The sequence below is a fragment of the Plenodomus lingam genome (genome assembly GCF_022343315.1).
Source record: "Plenodomus lingam strain CAN1 chromosome Unknown contig_26, whole genome shotgun sequence".
NCBI classification, from domain to species: Eukaryota; Fungi; Ascomycota; class Dothideomycetes; order Pleosporales; family Leptosphaeriaceae; genus Plenodomus; species Plenodomus lingam.
In genome coordinates this window covers 2,060,652-2,078,019 of record NW_027093941.1, presented here as the reverse complement: position 1 = coordinate 2,078,019, position 17,368 = coordinate 2,060,652, and the positions used below count along the sequence as shown (strand labels likewise).

The window sequence follows — 17,368 nt, the reverse complement described above, 5'->3', positions numbered from 1 at the left end:
AAAGAGAATGGCCAAAAATGACACTCAAAAATGTGAGTTCTTCAAGTCACCAGGTAGACCAAGATTTCCATCAGAAACAATAGCATAGGCCTTCAACAGGTGAATCTTCAAGGTCTCGTTACCGTAGTTAATAGTAATTGGGAATCTCAGAATGAGCCGCAATGGGTGAGCTTCAATGTCCTGTGAACACGCAATGGCAACAGTTTTGGGAGTCGGACACACTAAGAGCGCGAAGAGCCCGACATCTGCCCCAGAAAATCCCAAGATCTATGCCAAGTCATGATCAAATTTTCTAGAAGGCGCGTTGAGGAATCATCTTGTTTGTTCAGCTGGTTTCCAGTGATCCTTGCGAATACTCCTAGCTTTCACCTATTCTTCAGTTGCCGGACCAACTAAGAGCCGCACGCGATGGGATTGTTCTATTTGCAATACTCCGTATATCCAGAAACGACGCACGTTTGATATTTAGGACCTTTCTCAACTGCATGCGCAGTCAGTACAATGTAAGTCAAGTAGTACAGAGTCTAGGAGAAGAGAAGGGAATACTGACTCTCGCAGCTCAATGTACCGCTCCCATCAGCAATGTCGCATCTGCAGCAGTCTGCAGACGTTCGACACGGTCCTGTACGCCAGTTATTACCAGTTTGAAATAAAACTTGGGGAGCAGATAGATACATAGCGCCTCCAAGAGATTTTCCATTACAGGGTATCCTGCCGTGAGCAAAGCCAACAGCTGTGAGGAAGATCATGGCGAGAGAGAAGCGCATTTTCAATAATGATGAGAAAGGATTTGATTAATGCTACAGTGAGGAATGTTTGATCCAGTGCCAACTCAAGAGAGCCATATACACAGAATTATTACCATGCTTCTAAGTAAAGTGATGATGGGCAGATTAGTTATAAGCAAAGTAGTTAGAATCAAATTGTTTACGAGCAAAGTAGTTACAGGCAAAGTAGTGATAAGCAAAGGAGTTACAGGCAAAGTAGTGTAGCTACAAGCAAAGCAGCTACAAGCAATTTGTTTCCGAGCAAAGTAGTTACTAACTGTTACTAAAGCAGATACAAATAAAGTACATATAGACAAAATGCATATAAGCAAAGTGCTTACAAGTCAAGCACTCACAGCTCACCAAAAGACCTACTCCCACATCAAATGTTTCATCTCGCCCACGCGCCCCAACCCCAACCCCAACTCCAACGGACCCAGCAACGCAGGGCAACCACCACCACCCCCTCCCCCACCAACCAACCCATCCCTTACTCTCCCCTAACAACCCACTCCCATCTCCGCCCTACTTTCTCTGCACAGCAAAAACCCAACACATGCACGCGATCAAAACAAACCCCCATACCGACACCGACACCGACACCGACACCGAACGCGACGGAAGGTTATGCGTATGCATGTCGGTGCATTACTCGACATGTCTTGCTGTAGGTAGGTAGGTAGGTATATGTAGGTACTGTGTATACCTATAGGTACATGTGTAGGCATGTGCGCATGTGTGACCCGGTTGGTTTGTTTTAGTTTGCGTGCGTTTCAGGTTTGATTAGCTGTGGTTGGGGGTTTTTGTGGTTTTGCGAGGTGGGCGTGGGTGCTAACGTGTGTTCGCATGGTGCATGACGTGCGGTTGATGGAGGGGAAGTTGTGGGGTGGTTCGGTGGGTTAAGAGAGTGAATGGTGCCTAGTTGTCGTTGGAGTCGAGTTATCAGCTCTAAACCTACAGGGTGATAGTGGACTTGAAGTCATGATTATGCTTGTGGTCATTAATCCATTAATTGTTCCATGAAGTTATTTTTGTGTGCTTCTGTGTTTGGTAGAGTACCTACTTGAACGTTACAGAGTCCAAACAAGACACGACGCACAAAATTCATCAGCCTCCCTACATCTCAAAAACATCACCAACAAAAATCCTAACCTCAAGGAAAGAAAGCAGTTCCAATCCATTTTTCCCTTATTTTCATATGTATCCACTTTCTCCCATCACCATCCACTTTCCACTAACTCATCCTCATCAATGCACTACAACACACTTCACCACAGCTACTCACAACCTCTTACCCCAACCATGAACCCCCCTTCCCACCCAAAGAACCACAAATAACATTAAAAAACAGACACCCACGCAAACCCAAGCCCTCAAACATCCACATTCATACCACACCACACCACACATACGACACCAATCCTGACTACTCAGCAGACCTACATCACCAAGTCAAGCAAAGAGCCTACCCTAGACATTAATATTAACGGGCAGTAGATATAACAAGATGAAATGTATACATTTGTGCTGTGTATAATCAACAGCAAGCGTAGTAACACTATGTAATTCAATAGTAAACGTGGTGGTGTTGCGCTGTATCTTGTTCCCACAATGTTATCGTAGTTCATGTATACATATCTAATCCCGAGGCTACATATCATAGCAACAGCCCACTAACATAACCAAGTGCTTTCAAAGTCATGGTAGCGAAGTATTTCACACTGGTGTATATTCAGAGATGTATGTAGATAGGCTTGTGAAAGAAAGTACGTGGGCGAATCCGATATTGCGTGGAAAGGCTTCCTATCCGATAACGCACTTAATCGGGGTGGAAGAAAGTATTGCGTAGGTGGATATTATGGATACAGTATTAGTATGACTACTTCTATCTACAATTAATCTTCTTTTATCCCATCTTGTCATGCACAATACCCTACCATTCCACCATTGTACTGTCCGTACTCCACCACTATCACCACCGTCCACAAAGCAGAGCACAGCACCTCTCGACCCGCATCCCCTTGAGATTTCCCTCTGGGGGTACGTGGAGCTGCATATACACTGCACCTACCAGTGGCCACACATACCCACCCACCCACCTTCCCATACCTACCCAATCTCCCTTCTATCTCCATCTCCCCACCCACCCCAACCCCAAGCAATCCACGGCATAACCCCGGGTCACGATACAGTAGCGTAAACCGGGGCTCGCTCCAGCCCAGAAACAGCAGCAAAAAACAAAAATGACAAACCGTAGAAAGCAGAAAGCAGAAAGCCGAAACAAGACACCAAGCAACAAAAGGAGCGGAGTGAAAACCATACTAGCCCAGATTTGTTTTTCTTCGAGAAAAAATCAAAATCCCAGGCATGATTAGAAAAAAAAAGCACATGAAAAGGACCTGATGGGGTTGGGATCGGCATGAGCGATGGATGTGTACGTTGCAAGTCTTGAGAAAAAAAGAGCGGAAGGAGGGAGGGGAGGTATGTGGTACGATCGCAGGCTAGTTAGCTAGTAAGGTCGATACACCAAACCTACACCTAGGACACGGAGAAGGAAGAAAAACAAGGAGTTGTGGGCCGAGGTTGGAATGAATGAGAGAAAAAAAGAACGAACGGATAGATGGATGGATGGAAGGATTGGATGAATCAGGAGCATAGTCCGGGTCAAGAGGTGCGTGAACCACCTAGACTACCAGTGTTGGACTCGCGTCTCCCAGAACCAAGAGGTTGGACGTATCTTCTGCGGGCTTGGCGTGAGGTATTATTTATTCTGGGAGGTTGCCGGTGCGGAATGGCTAGCGAGTCGAACATGGACGGTGGTAGAGTGGGGTTGGTCTGATGGAGCTAGGCGAGATGGTTGATACAATCGATTTTCCAATTTGTTCCAAGTTGGATCCCATCAGGCAACTTAGGCTTACTACGGAGTCGCAAAAGGGAAAAAGACGAGGGAAAGCGAGTTCCCGTGTGGAATAGATTGCAGGATGTACGCGATATTAACGTTTGACATTATCCAACCGCCCGTTACCAGTCTGCTGGGTGCTATCATCTTACACTTATGCTTTCTCTAGCCAACTTGCTGCGTACTGTGCGATGATTTACGGTAAGCCTCGGGCACGGAGTCGGGCGTCGTGAGATTCTAGTCTTGGTGTGAAGGTAAGCTAATATACTCTAAACGATAATGACATTGCCGGCCCTTCGATCAGCGTAATTGGTGTACCATGTATTACTCTCGGCGTGTATTATGGCTAATTGACGACATCAAGGCGTAGTGTATTCCTGCGGAACGGCAGGTCGCCGCGATCCGCACTCGCATACACCCACAGTAGGTCGCGATGGACCCAGATTCCTGGTGGCGATGCCGATGATTGTCGAAGCAAATCGCACGGCTGGATGAATTCGCGCAAGAGCCCATGTCCATGAAGTGAAGAATGAACATGCATAACTGGGGCGAGGGCTTCCCTCGAACGCATGTTCGTGCAAAAGGACTTGCTTAGTGCAGCAATCTTGGTGGACAGATGCTGTATGTAATTTCAAATTTTGGACAGAGACCTGTCGAATAGATTTTGACAGAATGAGGGTGGGTGGTGCCGCTACTACACGCCGTCTGGCAGACTGCAGTGTAGCCCACATAACGGCCAGGCGCGCAATTGATGCAGGTAGCTATGTCGTGCGTAACCTGCGGCAGGACAAGCGAACGCAATGTGATGTTCAGCGGCTCCGCTGGCTCGCAGCGAGACAGCAGTCTACTTGTGCAGCTTGCTTTTGCAGCCGTCAAGATACTGCAGGGCAGTGGGCTTCGATAAGCGTGCCCATCCGTCTCTTCAGACCATGTCTGAGATCAAAGGACCCTCTGGGATTCTGCTGCCGGTACTTGGTCTTCGTCACAGTGAGGAAAGGGATACGGATACATGCCTAGGTACATGTGATGATGATATGGCGGCGCAAGCGGGGCCAAACGGCCGTCATCCCTACCCTAGTCATCCAGCTCTTACTTCCGTGTGCTGTTTATACTATCGAATCCCTACCTCTTCTTCCAAAATCCTTTCCGGTGCGGCAATAATGATAGACAAGCGGTGTAGCGCCGAAGGCAGCCATCATTCGGGTGCCATTGTGCCTTGACGACAAAACGAGTAGATGTGCTGAACCCCCTCCGCGCGCGCCCCCCTCACTTCGATTGTCAATGGTGAAGTCTGTTGAGGAGGTCGAAAAGGCGTGTGGGAGTTCGATCTGGAATAGACTAGAAAACGCAGCAAGCGAGTGGCCCCGTGGTGAGGTAAGACGAAGACGGAGAGTGGGGCGCAAGTTCGTGATGCTGGACGCTGGGGGGGGGGGGGGAGGGAGGGGGGACACGGACCAAGTGTGAAGAGTGAAGATGCACGAATCAGAAGACGCTGATGCAGCCCACGAGCTGTAGTCAGAGCAAGGAGCAGTGGTCGTGGCTTGCTTGCGCCGTCGATAGCCCGATAAACGGCTTCGCTGGCTTCTGACGTGGCCAGCTCCCATTGGCAAAGGAAAGCTTCTGTTCTGATCGGCCTTGGCCGGAGTTGCGATGATGCTCGCCGTCATGCTTCCAATGCTCAGAAATCTGGGGAGTGGGGGGTGGTAACAAACAAAAGGAGATGTGCAGACAAAGTCCAACCTCGCTGTGCACATGTATCATGTTCAGCAACGCAACGCGAATGTGTCCTGTGCGACGATGTGCATCGATGGGTCTTGCAGCAGTTCGCTCGGGTCTCATGCTCAGAGATCCTGGACTGACAAGGAAAACCCAAGGGCACGGGCTTTTGGCCCACTACAAGACACTATCTATGTACTCACATTGTACATACTTGGACAAGGACGCAGGGATACCCTAGGCTGTACATCACACGCATGTCTATGTACTACGATACATATGTACATATGTATGCAGCACGGGTAGGTGCAGGTGAATCGCAGCCAATCGTACTGCTCAAGTCGTCCAAGCTCAGCTGTATCGCGGGATTACCGTACAGCTGCAGGAACGCTTGTGCCCGTGTTGTCGTGGTTCGAGACTGTGCTAGTAGGTATTGTAGGCAAGATGTTGTCCAAAGTCTGAAGATCAACTCGTCTTGCTTCATTTCCCCTCGTCCCCAATTTGTTAATGGAGGATTGGGGAAGGGGGGATCACCAGCTGTAGCGAGTGAGACAACGAGGCTCGTGGGGTTCAATAGACCGAATCCGCTTTTGCCATCCCCCATTCGGACTGGCCTTCCTGCTTAGGCGGATGAAATGGCACACAGACCCCACTGCGTAGGTAGCCGATAGGCACACGAGAAACATTCATTGTGCTGAGAAGTCATGGCTGTTACGACAGGACTCGCCCTTGAACAAGAAAAACCCTGCCGACGTCTGAGAATAGAGTCCACGTCATGTGCTCCAAGGCTGGAGGGGCTGAGGGGGCCTGAATCCTACCCGTGCATGGCTCCCTTGGTCAAGTTGTGTTGTTGTTTCTGACAGCTCCATCGCTTTCACAATGGCATTGGATCCACAACGGGTGGTGGTGGTCAGCCAAAGTTGCAAGTCGAGATGGCGCCCGGGCCTTTTTTTCTCCACGATCCGCTCCCACATCGCGCCGGCTGCGCTGCACGTTTATTTCCACCTGTGCATAGCTCCCAGACACCCGAGTCCACGCGGCAAAGGTAGGACCTAAGCTCTCGCTGACGGGCTTGTCTGAAGCGCAGACTTCCCGTGCGTAGTACTGCGTGGGACGCTTGAGACTTGTGCGCCTACCTGTTACCTTGACTGCAATTCGCGTGCTTGCCAATGGTAACACCAGACTGCAATGGATTCCATGGCTTTGAGCGTCTCTCTGTGGTCCGTGGATGGGGGCCCGCCGGATGATGCCATCAACATCCACTCCTCGTCTGATGCCGTCACCGGTCGCACAGGTGTCAGAGGTACCGTTCTGGACCAGACCTTGGGCCACGTCTTGCAAAGATAGGATTGCTTGAGGATTGGATATCAGAGGCCCCGCGGCTAGCAGGGGTTGAACGAGATGCGAACAGTTGTTTGGCGCCCGAGACGACAACCTGAGCAGGGGGGAGGGGGGGCCTTTGCTCTCTCTGGTAAGTGGCTGGCGCGCAGTCTCAAGAGGCTGTCACCGTTCGCATGGATGATGGCCCGCACACGGACGAAGTCTGACTTTTACCATTTACCATTCATCATTTCCTGTTTCCCCATTCCCCGTTTCCCATTTCCCCACTATGTCATGCAACTGTACTCCGTAGAAGAGTGTGCAAGTGGGATTTGCAGGATAAAAGCCATGGATGTGCGGGTTGGCAGCGAGGACGGGAGCATGTACGATCGACTGGGTTGGTAGAGGTAATGGCATGTACATGGTGGCGCCAACCTACAGGGCGCTATATTGAAGCATGTTTCAGCTGGCCGAAAGGAATGCCCTTGTTTGTGCTGTACCACGCCCCATCCAAGGAACTGGGACCCTAGATTGTGAGCGCGAGACAGCGTGAAGAATATTGACGCAGGTTGTGTGTGGTGTGCGGGTGGCTGTTGAGGGCGAGGCAGTGAAAAGGCAGAAGGCGTGACTTGAGCTGGACCCTTCTGGATCCGGCTAGCTTCGCCAGCGCATCTACTCACCGCAACGACTATGATCCTATCATGCCCCACTGCGTCCACATCCAACACTGGGCCTGGTGGTACAATCGGCACGTTTGTCCATGGATTTCGCTCTCGACGTGCTCCAGATCATTGCGAGTGGAGACTGAGGACGCCTCGGCGCGCTCGTTGTCCTGGTGTGGCTCGTCTATTCCGCTGGCCGCGACCCCGCTGACATGACATGGCTGTCGTACCCATCTCGAGTCTCCACGTTGCACATGCTGCTCCTCGGGTATGCTCCCAGTGCTGGTCGTCTGAGGTCGTCTCGCGTGGGCGCAACGGACGTCGAACACTGGCCTCCTGCTTGCGCTCGAGGGAGAGAGACGGTCCGTACAGCAGTCTAGCTCTCGGACGGATAGGACTTGCCAGCATGGCTACCAGGGCAGCCAGCGAGGTCTGAACGCTTTCTCCCGCAGAGAAGAGGAAGCGGGCTGGCTGGCACGGTCTACCGTCCGTCTATCCCGCTCGCTTTCGGGCACACGCAATCCCTGCGACTGTTGGATCGCGGTCATTTAGCCTGAGCTGGCATCGGCTCACTGTCTGAAGACACTGCTGCGGCCAGCCCTCGTCCTGCCCAAAGCATCGAGCGCCCGTCTTGAAAACGGAAGGATGACAGCCATGCTGAGCAGATGGGCATGCCGCGGCTGTGGAGCTCGTTTCAGAATCAGCCTGGCTGGCTGGCTGGCTGTCCGGCACAGGCAAGTGTGCTTTGCTCTGCTTTCTCGCATCGGTACCCACGAAGGTTCCGTAGGCTTGAGTCGCAGACTGCGGTGCACTTTGATCGCGCCAGGCGGGCCACTCAGCCAGCACTGACGCCCGTGACTTGAAGCTGTTTCAACAGGGTCTCTGCGTTCCGATCGCTGGCTGGGATGGCAACTCTACACCACACGGGCAGCGCTTGTGCTCGTACCTCCACCAACGACACGACGCGGCTGACTAAGGCAAGGACGTGCAGCGTGCAAAGTTGCCCGTCGTCGAGTGCTGCTCCATATCCAGTGCCAGTTTGCCCGCAACTGCGCGTCAAATATCTCCGAGTGCCATGAGTGGCCATGGACATTTAGCCGTCTTTATCCCTATCGGGAGGCCAGCCGATACCTCAGTCAGGATTCAGGAAGCAGCGCGCTTTTGTTGTGGAAGAGAAGTAGGCGCCCGCTAAGTTTGGAGCGCGCAACCACCCCATGCTTGCAAAGTTGCCACTGTTGAGAGGGAAGGCTGGGGGACAAGGCGGAGACGCTAAGCATGACCAGCAGATCCGGCCCGAGCATATGTATGTGCAGTATGTATTGTTGCTCTGGAGCAAAGCAGCGAAGGCGGAGCATAGGGTAGGATAGTAGGGTAGGGTAGGGCGGAGTGGAGTAGTGGAGTAGGTAACCGGTACACACAGTGTGTAGGTAGATGGGTAGTTAGGTAGGTAAATAGCTAGGTAGATGGGTAGGTAGATAGGTTGCTAGGTACCTAAGGACAATACATGGGATAGATGGAGCATTGCATCAGCATTCAATTCGGTTGTGATGCGGTGCGGTGCGGTGCTGTGCCAGTTGTGCGGGCTTGCTGTCGTCAGGTGGTGGCAGCAAGTGGGAGGAGGGCAAAGGCTCGGTTGCGCATAACCGTCGCTGAATATGGAAGTGGAAGTGGAACGTCGAACCTTGTGTTAGCTCTCGAGGGCCTGTCCCTGTCAGACTGGTGGACTCTACTACTCTAGCCTCCTCCTCCCCCTCCCCCCTCTCCTCCCCTAATCCCAGGGGCCAATAGATAGGATACATACATGCTACCTACTGTCTACTGTACATACCATAGTAGTATAGTGTCTATCCTATCTACTGTCTGTACACTTGCAGTGAATTGTATAGTGGCCACCTACCCCCCTGCCCTCTCCCTCCCCTTCTCCTCCCACGCAACCCAGCGCCCTTGTCAACCGCACTGTCGACGGATCAGCCCAGTCAGCATGTCCCAGTAGGTATGTATTGTATGTAGGTAGGGTAGGGTAGGGTAGGGTAGGGCAGGGTATGGGTATGAACCCACCCATGGCCGACGACGTCTGTGCACAACCATGGAGCGCGAAACAGCCTGCCTTCACGGGACTGACTGAGGAGGAAGCAGGATGCGGTCCAGGCTGAGGAGTGTGGTGGTGGTGGGTCGGCCGGCGCACACACACAGAGTGCACACACACACACACACCCCCTCCACCCTCCCCACCCCCCTCCCCCATGCCACGGTGCTTGCCTTTGGCACCAGGCCCGATGTGATGGATGTGTCCACTATCGACACGAATTTCGGATGGGGGAGGGCCGCGGCTCGTGGGTGATGATGATGATGGTGGTGATGATGGTGGTGGTGCGTGGTGGTGTGTGTGGTGCGCACTGTGTATGCAGAGAAGGTTGGTATGTAGGGTGCAGTTCAGTTCCTACCTACTTTGGTACTCTACTACTACTATTACTACTATCACTGCTTCTACCACCACTACCACACACCTCAACCACTACTAATACACTACTACTCCCACTACACTATTATTGCTGCTACTGCTGCTACTACTACTACTACTACTGGACTTATGCACAGAACCTAAACCCCCCTCCCCCCTCCTCCCACGCCTCCCCCCCACCGCACATCTACGCAATCTGTATCTTTTTGGCCTCTTGGGCTGCTCACCGGGCTTTCCGCTGCGGCATCTTTCTTGCGTGTGCATTACCCGTCGTCGCCGCTTCTGCAAACTCGCGCCGGCCCGCCGCTGCAGCAGCCTCTGGCCTTCCAGCTTCTGCACATCAACGTGCCAGCAGCCAGCAGCCAGCAGCCAACAGGCGGCGTCGATAGCGCGCCGAAGCAAAGTGCTGAGGCAATTGGACAGGCCGGCCGCGCGAAAAAGCGGCCTCGTCAGGACGGACTGCGTGGCGGGGCGTGCACTGCTCGCCTGTCTCGCTCAGCCCTCTTAGCTGCGGCCTGCCTGCTTCTGCTTGTGAGCGCTGCAGAGAATCCTGCAGCATCGCTGACGAGAACCACTCTCTTCTCCACAACCCAGCTCTGCTTTTCTGCTCTGCTTTGCTCTGCTCTGCTCTGCTCTGCTCTGCTCTGCTTTGCTTTGCCCTGTTTCCACCCTGCCCTGCACTGCACTGCATTGCACCGCACTGCAAACTGCCCCTCCTTCTCCGCCCTTCCTCACTACCACCGCCGCCGCCGCCGTCGTCGCCGTGCTTTCTGCACTCCTTCTCCCAAGAGGGCTCCCGCTCGCTGAAGAAAACGTGACGGCAAGATCATTCATCAGACCAGAGAGTTGTGTGGTAAGTACTGTAGTTTCCAATCCGTTTCTCTTTTAGGGCTATCTGCTCCCGCCTCGATCCACTCGGCTCTCGTCTGCATTGAACAGCAGCAGTAGCAGTGATAGTAGCAGCAGCAGCAGCAGCAGCAGCAGCAGCAACAGCAGGAGTAGCACCAGCACCAACACCAGCAGTAGCCACACCAGCAATAGCAACACCGGCGACAGCAGCAACAGCAATAGCTTCAACCCCCACGACATCAGCAACAGCAGTGCTCATTGTTGTCGCTGCTACTGCTACTGCTACTGCTCCTGCTCCTGCTCCTGCTCCTGCTCCTGCTTCTGCTCCTGCTCTCCTAGGTACATACTTGTACTTGTGTACTGTGTACTGTCCTGTGTACTGCTGCTGTGGTGGGCCCCCCTTCCCGTGGTCGTGGCCGGGTACACCTGCCCAGCGTTTTTCCCCGTTCCACCGTCCTGTACTCTTTCTCGCCTATCTACAGCCACGCTGGTTGGTCCACGCCCCTCCAGGCGCTAGAGTCAAGGCCCCCATCCCAACCACCTCCGCCTGCCAGCAAGAGAGTACAGTCAGTACACACACCTTCCCGCCTCCCCCCACCCCACCCGCAGCCTGCAAACAAAGCTCCCCCTCCCTCTGCCAGGCTCTCACGCTCTTACTCGCTCACCTACTCACCCACTCACTCACACACAACGTACACACCCACACCCACACACCCTCTCTCCCTCCCTCTTTCTCTCTCTCTCTCTCTCTCTCTCTCTCTCTCTTGCTCCCCCCCTCTGTTTTTTTCTTCTTCTCTTTGCGCGGCTGTTGTGGTTCTTGTTTCTCGCAATAGACTGACTGGCCGAGGCTGCTTCTTTTTCGTCAATGCCCATTGTGCCTTCTCTCTTGCACGAGCTGCCACTGACGCGTGGGTCGCGTAGTGTTTCTTTAGCAGTGCTGTGCTCGCCCCAGCCATCAGTATCGATTATATAGCTCGGCCCGCACTCCATCCACAACGTGCCCAACGACTTTTACGACCGGTTACGACGACGACATCCGCCCACGACTAGACGCTGCACAGTCTATGTTCCGGCCTGCTGCACACCCGCCCAGTTATTCTTCCTGCTCAGCATTCATCCATTCCTGCCTTTTGCCTGGTCCTGCTACGCGCGCCCCAATCATCCTCACGATTTCCACGACGTAACGACGTGATTTTTTGGTTCATCTGCATTGTTTGCAAGCGACCCAAGTTAGTCTTTCGGCTCCGCCCCGTTCGCAACCTGCATATATATTGCCTTTGCGCACTGCTCCTGTGGTATGTCTTGCCGTCCCTTACCCCCCCCCCCCTGCCTCGACCTTCCTCCTACATTTTTTTTTGCAATGGCAACCCCATGCCCTGCCCTTGAATCTTATGTATACTCCCTCCCCCAATTTTTCTTCTCCATCGCTGCGGCCTCTATACAGATGCATCTGCTCCCGTGCGGCCGTTTGCCCACGTGGCTGCCTGCCTCTGGTTGGCTCCGCTGCGCCTTACCGAGCTCACCTTCTAGGAGCAAACAAGCAACTGACTTGCGGTGTAGATTATTCGCCCCATCCACCGTCTGCACGAGCTATAAACACCTTGACCAGCGTCTGACCGGCTACGTGCGCAGCAGTCCGCGCTCCACTCACGCTCCTGCTGCTGCTGCTGCTCCATCACCCTACTGCTCTAGACGATCATCAGTCTGTGCCATTGATTGACTCGAGACGACCCGTGAGGCGAGTTTCGACATCACCCGAGCCTTTACCTCTTCTTACACGAACCCGTGACAATACCGTAAAGCTGGAGCTCCCGTCCATCTCGTCGGTTCACGCCCGCGGCCCCGTCGACACCTGGTATAATCAGAACTTTGCCCTGAAATCTGCAGTACCAAGTGAGCGACTCCCCACCCTTGCCCAGATCCAGCCGCACACGAGCGGCTCGTCCAATTCCTCATCCCCTCGAGGCGGCTCATTTAGCTCGGGAGGCGCAAGTTCAAACACATCGTACGCTGCTGCATCGACACACGGTCACGCAGCTGGGTTCAAGACGCCTTCACCCGAACAGATTCCCCAGTCTCTGCATCGCGGTGGCCAGCCCGGAAGCGCGCAGTCCACGCAAAGCTCCCAGTACGGAACCCAGGAAGGCTACGGATTCAATCCTGCTGGATACAACAGCATGAACCAGATGCAGCCGTATGCTGACGTGCATCAACCCCACATGTCTACTGCAGCTCATGCGCCCGCTTCGGGCCCGCCAGCAGGGCTTTCGCATTACTCGTACCCACATCAGCCGTCGATGATGCAGCCGCAACAACAGCAACACCAATATGGAGGACAGCCCACAGGTTATCCGTATGCATACAACAACGGCGTTCCATCGCAGCTACCAGCATCTTCGTCCATGAACAACGCGCTGGTGCCATCCACCCTCCAGCTACCAGGTAGGCTTGAAGATCCCAGGACCGTACAGGTGCATATGCTGACCACTGTAGCCATGTCTGCGGGCGCCCCAAATTCATCCATGCCTGGCTCCCAGAGCTATCAGAGTCATACTTTTGATCATACTGGCCAAGTGGCACCTCCAGGCATGAAGCCCCGTGTAACGGCTACTTTGTGGGAAGACGAGGGCAGTCTTTGTTTCCAGGTCGAGGCGAAAGGCGTGTGCGTTGCTCGCCGTGAAGGTAGATGCGCTTTCCGATGATGTTTGATTTGCCGCAGGACTGACCTCGTGACAGACAATCACATGATCAATGGGACAAAACTACTCAACGTAGCAGGAATGACGCGAGGTCGCAGAGATGGCATCTTGAAAAGTGAGAAGACGCGCCATGTGGTCAAGATCGGGCCAATGCACCTCAAGGGTGTTTGGTACGTCCTATCCTCTCCTCTTCAGACTGTAGTACTGATAGCTCAAAAGGATCCCCTTCGAACGAGCTCTCGAGTTTGCGAACAAAGAAAAGATCACTGAGCAGCTGTACCCCCTGTTTGTCCACGACATTGGGGCTCTGCTCTATCACCCCTCAAACCAGACGAGGGCAAGTGTAGGAGGCGCTGCCATGGCTGCTGTCGATCGTAATCGAAGACCTGACTCTATGCAGACTCAGCAACGATACATGGCAGGACCAACGACATCACAGGCCCCGTCCCTGCATCATCACCATTCGATGACGAATTCGGTAGGGTCCGCCATGTCGCAGCCTCCGCATGCCATCCAACCCCACCCATCCTCTGGTCGACCCAGTCTCGACCGCGCTCATACCTTCCCAACACCACCCACGAGTGCCTCGAGCATGATGGGTATGGGTAATCAAGGCAGTTCGTACGAATGGAATGGAGCTAATGTGCAACAACATCCTCAGGGTAATCAGCCTCTGTCCATTGATACCGGGCTAAGCAACGCGCGCTCCGTGCCCACGACACCTGCAAGCACGCCGCCAGGTGCTGTGCAACAAGGTATTCCGTATGGCTCGTCTCAGAGTTATGACGGTTCGCGACCCATGTATTCTGCACCTCCGGCCCAGCCAAGCCAGTATGCACAAGGCCAACCGATGATGAGCTACCGGCCGGATAATGCATACCCAAAGACAGAAATGGCGCCGCCTTCCCGCATTAGCGATGTTCCAGAAGAGGGCGAGGTGAAGGCGTCTGATGGGATGATGCCACAGGGTAACGAACAGGTTGCAGCCCCTCCAGCAGGTGGCGAGGAGGAGAACGAGTACACGCATTCCAGTGCTCCGTACAACGGAAATCGAGGACCTTATGGGTATAACCCCAACGGTCCACCGGGACCAATGCACGCCGATCATACGCATCTGTCGCCCGAAATGACGGGATCTCCTCATCAGAACGGATCTGGGCGTGCGACCCCACGAACGGCGACTAACGGTCAAGCTCAGTGGGGCTCTAGTTATCCTACACCACAACGACAGGCACCACCCTCTAGCAACCTGTACAACGTCATGAGCGATCCTAGAGGCGCTCCTAATGGCAACGCTGCTCATGATGCATACCAGGGTCCTGGTGCTGTTCCGCAATACGCGAGCCAAGGGTATGCTCCCACGAATGGAGTCAACTCTTCTGGCAAGCGTGGGCGCGACGAAGAGGACGCAGAGACGTATCGTCCTGACAGTGTTCAAGGTGACGACATGGGCGGCCTCAAAAGACGCAAGACGATGGAAGGCGGTGCTGTCGGCCAAACTTACGCGCAGGACCCCTCTCCTGGCCTCCAACGCGCACACACCCTGGCCGCACAACGCGCCCGGAGGTAACACGCTTCACGTGAGCAACACGTCGTACCGGAGGAAGACTACTGATTTGCATTTTTTGCACTTAGACGGTGGTCGAAGTTTTAGTGTCTGGATCCTGAAGCGGTTTTTTGCTGCCGTCGTCTGTAAGCGACTCACTCGGATGGATCCCGTCAACCTCGCCTTCACCTGCCATGACATCACATACACCAAAAACCACCGAAACATTACGATTACCTGACTACCTCTACACCATCTTTCGTTGGAAGATGCAGAGCCTTTCCTTGTGTCTACTATTGTTTATTCTTATTTCCTGTTACATTTCTGCGCCATTGTGCATTGACGAACTTGATGATTGTCTGCTTGTTTGGGTTGCTTTCGACGGACCAAGCGTATCTCGAACTCTCCTTCTCATGATATACGACTCCTGCATTCGGCATGCGTCTTCGCAGTATGCTTGATTGCCAAGCTTGCCTTTCTGATGCCGATTCTGTACTATTTCACGACCCTTTTCTCGACCTTTGACGTGGTTGAATAGTGCGAGTAAAGTCGGCGCCCGTGGCGCGTTGTTGCCGGACACTCACTTGCTCGACGTGGGGGAAAATCATAATCTCCGCTAATACTGGACACATGGCTGGCAAAGCGACCGACGACAAGGCGTCACAAACTCCCTCTCTTACCTGTTCGCTCTCGCTGTGTTGGCATAGCACGGCGGGCAAATGGGCAGGCGTAGACGAATGGGAAGGACTGTTACGCGTTGATGGAAGTATGGTTGTTTGAAGAGCCGCAGTCGAGCTTGTAGAAGGTCTTTGGCCATATTGTTTCCTGTGGGTGGACTGAGCGAGCTGGAAAAAATACATGAGCCGCTGTGGAGTCATGTGGGGAGAGATAGTGTGGCCTGAATATTCTTTTTTGCTTTCAATTTGACGAGCCGGCGACGTCGACCTTAGGGACGATGAGGAAGGAAAATCAAAAGCTCTTTTTTCTTCTTCTAAAAAACAAACAAACAAACAAACAAGAAAGCTTTGCATGATGTCTTGATGTGCGTGCTATGCATGGCAGTTGGAATGAGGGGGGGTATAGGTAGGTACGTACGCAGCCAGGTGTGAAGGAAGAGGTGATGCGAATAGGGGCAGCCATGAATGGGGATGTCAAGTAAAGTAAGGTAGGTGTGGATAGGGAAGGTACTGTGTATGCTGATGGCATGTAAAACGTCAGGTGCAGCGTGCGCGTAGGATAGGGTACCTAGGGTAGGTAGTAGGTACAATGGATCATGGCCATGTCCATGTCTCCTTCTCCCTGGAAAGAACGTGCAACAGGTAGCTCGGATAGTGTTTGCACCTGTCATCGTATTCGCCGGCAGTTCGCGGGTCAGCATGAATCCATGATATGTACCTGTGTAGATGAACAAGAAGCCAGGAGGGCCAGGTAGGGGGTAAGCTGAAAGCTTGGTAAACCGAACCCCCAGGTGGTAAGGGACCGAGAAAGTGAAGTCCCAAGACTCGAATCCGCGTCGTGATTTGAAGACCGAAGAGGGCGCAGAAAAGATGGGTCGGGTTGGCAGAGGAAAAGAGACGGGAGTTCAGAGACTGCAGACGGTAGTGCCGGCTCTCTTATGCAGGCGTCAGGAGTTTCTTTGTCTCACGCGCCCCCCGCGCTCAGGCTTGCAATGGAAAATCTGCAGTTTCATGCAGCCTCGTCGAAACACGGGGCTGCGATTGGCTCAGGGCAGGCTGGAATTAGAATAGGCATGCAGTCGGCAATGCAGGAACGTGCCATCAAGAGGGAAAATATGTATCACACGGTATGCCTGCCGGACGGGGCGGTAGGTAGGCAAGTAGTACTCCTAGACACATAGATAAGTTGTCCGACAGCCGCCTCCCTGTGGGAAATTGGGCAGCCAGCGCAAAAAGAGGCCCATCACACTCGTTTCTTACTCCCCTTCTTGGTCCTTTCGCTTTCTCGGTGTTGGTCTAGCCAGGCAAGTTCCATACCGGCCTTTTCCCCGTTCACGCCCAAGGACCGTGCAGGACACGAGGCGAGAAGAGGATCGCGGTGAAGGGTGAAGGAAGGATGCTGGCGGCGAGTTGCAGGGTGCTGCACGTGGCCAATCAGGGCGCGGTGGGCTGGTTGCGACTGCCTCCTCTCGACAGCAGCTGCCCGACTTGGCGGGGCAGTCGTCATCGGGTGGGCAAATTCAGAGAGGACAGACGCGCAACTCAGGTTGAGGCTGAGCTGTTAGGCACCAGCCATACCACATCCCGCACCGGCCATATCAACACCAGCACCAGCACCAGCAGCACCAACAGTCACAGTCACAGTCACAGTCACAGTCACAGTCACAGTCACAGTCACAGTCACAGCCTCAGCGGCGACTTCACTCCCCTTGCCTGGTACACCCAAATCGCCCGCTCTTTTACTCTGCTGCACTCGGCAGACCACGTTGCGA

The 17,368-nt window shown here is 53.6% G+C and overlaps 8 protein-coding genes across 8 annotated transcripts; 2 read left to right on the top strand and 6 right to left on the bottom strand.

Moving 5' to 3' along the window:
- Positions 1-24: 24 nt before the first annotated feature.
- On the bottom strand, positions 25-700 carry IAQ61_006998 (uncharacterized protein; the record flags this gene model as incomplete). The annotated part of the gene is made up of 2 exons (XM_066097392.1): positions 25-267; positions 569-700. 2 exons carry the CDS (start codon positions 698-700, stop codon positions 25-27), a joined length of 375 nt encoding a protein of 124 aa, XP_065952869.1.
- Positions 701-4,025: 3,325 nt separating this feature from the next.
- Positions 4,026-6,000, bottom strand: IAQ61_006997 (uncharacterized protein; the record flags this gene model as incomplete). The annotated part of the gene is made up of 4 exons (XM_066097391.1): positions 5,668-6,000; positions 5,586-5,643; positions 4,793-5,352; positions 4,026-4,285 (listed from the first exon to the last, which is right to left on the bottom strand). The coding sequence occupies exons 1-4, from the start codon at positions 5,984-5,986 to the stop codon at positions 4,026-4,028; spliced, it is 1,197 nt and encodes a 398-aa protein (XP_065952868.1). The 5' UTR covers positions 5,987-6,000.
- A 570-nt stretch (positions 6,001-6,570) lies between these two features.
- On the top strand, positions 6,571-6,729 carry IAQ61_006996 (uncharacterized protein; the record flags this gene model as incomplete). The annotated part of the gene is made up of 1 exon (XM_003845839.1): positions 6,571-6,729. The coding sequence occupies one exon, from the start codon at positions 6,571-6,573 to the stop codon at positions 6,727-6,729; it is 159 nt and encodes a 52-aa protein (XP_003845887.1).
- Positions 6,730-6,939: 210 nt separating this feature from the next.
- IAQ61_006995 (uncharacterized protein) lies at positions 6,940-8,412 on the bottom strand (the record flags this gene model as incomplete). Its single annotated transcript, XM_066097390.1, has 5 exons — positions 6,940-7,137; positions 7,203-7,435; positions 7,595-7,845; positions 7,882-8,222; positions 8,290-8,412. Coding segments are annotated over 5 exons (1,146 nt in total), but the record flags the coding sequence as incomplete, so codon positions are not given.
- A 1,753-nt stretch (positions 8,413-10,165) lies between these two features.
- On the bottom strand, positions 10,166-10,516 carry IAQ61_006994 (uncharacterized protein; the record flags this gene model as incomplete). The annotated part of the gene is made up of 1 exon (XM_003845837.1): positions 10,166-10,516. The coding sequence occupies one exon, from the start codon at positions 10,514-10,516 to the stop codon at positions 10,166-10,168; it is 351 nt and encodes a 116-aa protein (XP_003845885.1).
- A 135-nt stretch (positions 10,517-10,651) lies between these two features.
- Positions 10,652-10,933, bottom strand: IAQ61_006993 (uncharacterized protein; the record flags this gene model as incomplete). The annotated part of the gene is made up of 1 exon (XM_003845836.1): positions 10,652-10,933. The coding sequence occupies one exon, from the start codon at positions 10,931-10,933 to the stop codon at positions 10,652-10,654; it is 282 nt and encodes a 93-aa protein (XP_003845884.1).
- Positions 10,934-11,539: 606 nt separating this feature from the next.
- On the top strand, positions 11,540-14,943 carry IAQ61_006992 (uncharacterized protein; the record flags this gene model as incomplete). The annotated part of the gene is made up of 5 exons (XM_066097389.1): positions 11,540-11,582; positions 12,307-13,116; positions 13,168-13,356; positions 13,411-13,543; positions 13,593-14,943. The coding sequence occupies 5 exons, from the start codon at positions 11,540-11,542 to the stop codon at positions 14,941-14,943; spliced, it is 2,526 nt and encodes an 841-aa protein (XP_065952866.1).
- A 1,896-nt stretch (positions 14,944-16,839) lies between these two features.
- On the bottom strand, positions 16,840-17,103 carry IAQ61_006991 (uncharacterized protein; the record flags this gene model as incomplete). The annotated part of the gene is made up of 1 exon (XM_066097388.1): positions 16,840-17,103. One exon carries the CDS (start codon positions 17,101-17,103, stop codon positions 16,840-16,842), a length of 264 nt encoding a protein of 87 aa, XP_065952865.1.
- Between the last annotated feature and the right edge of the window lie 265 nt (positions 17,104-17,368).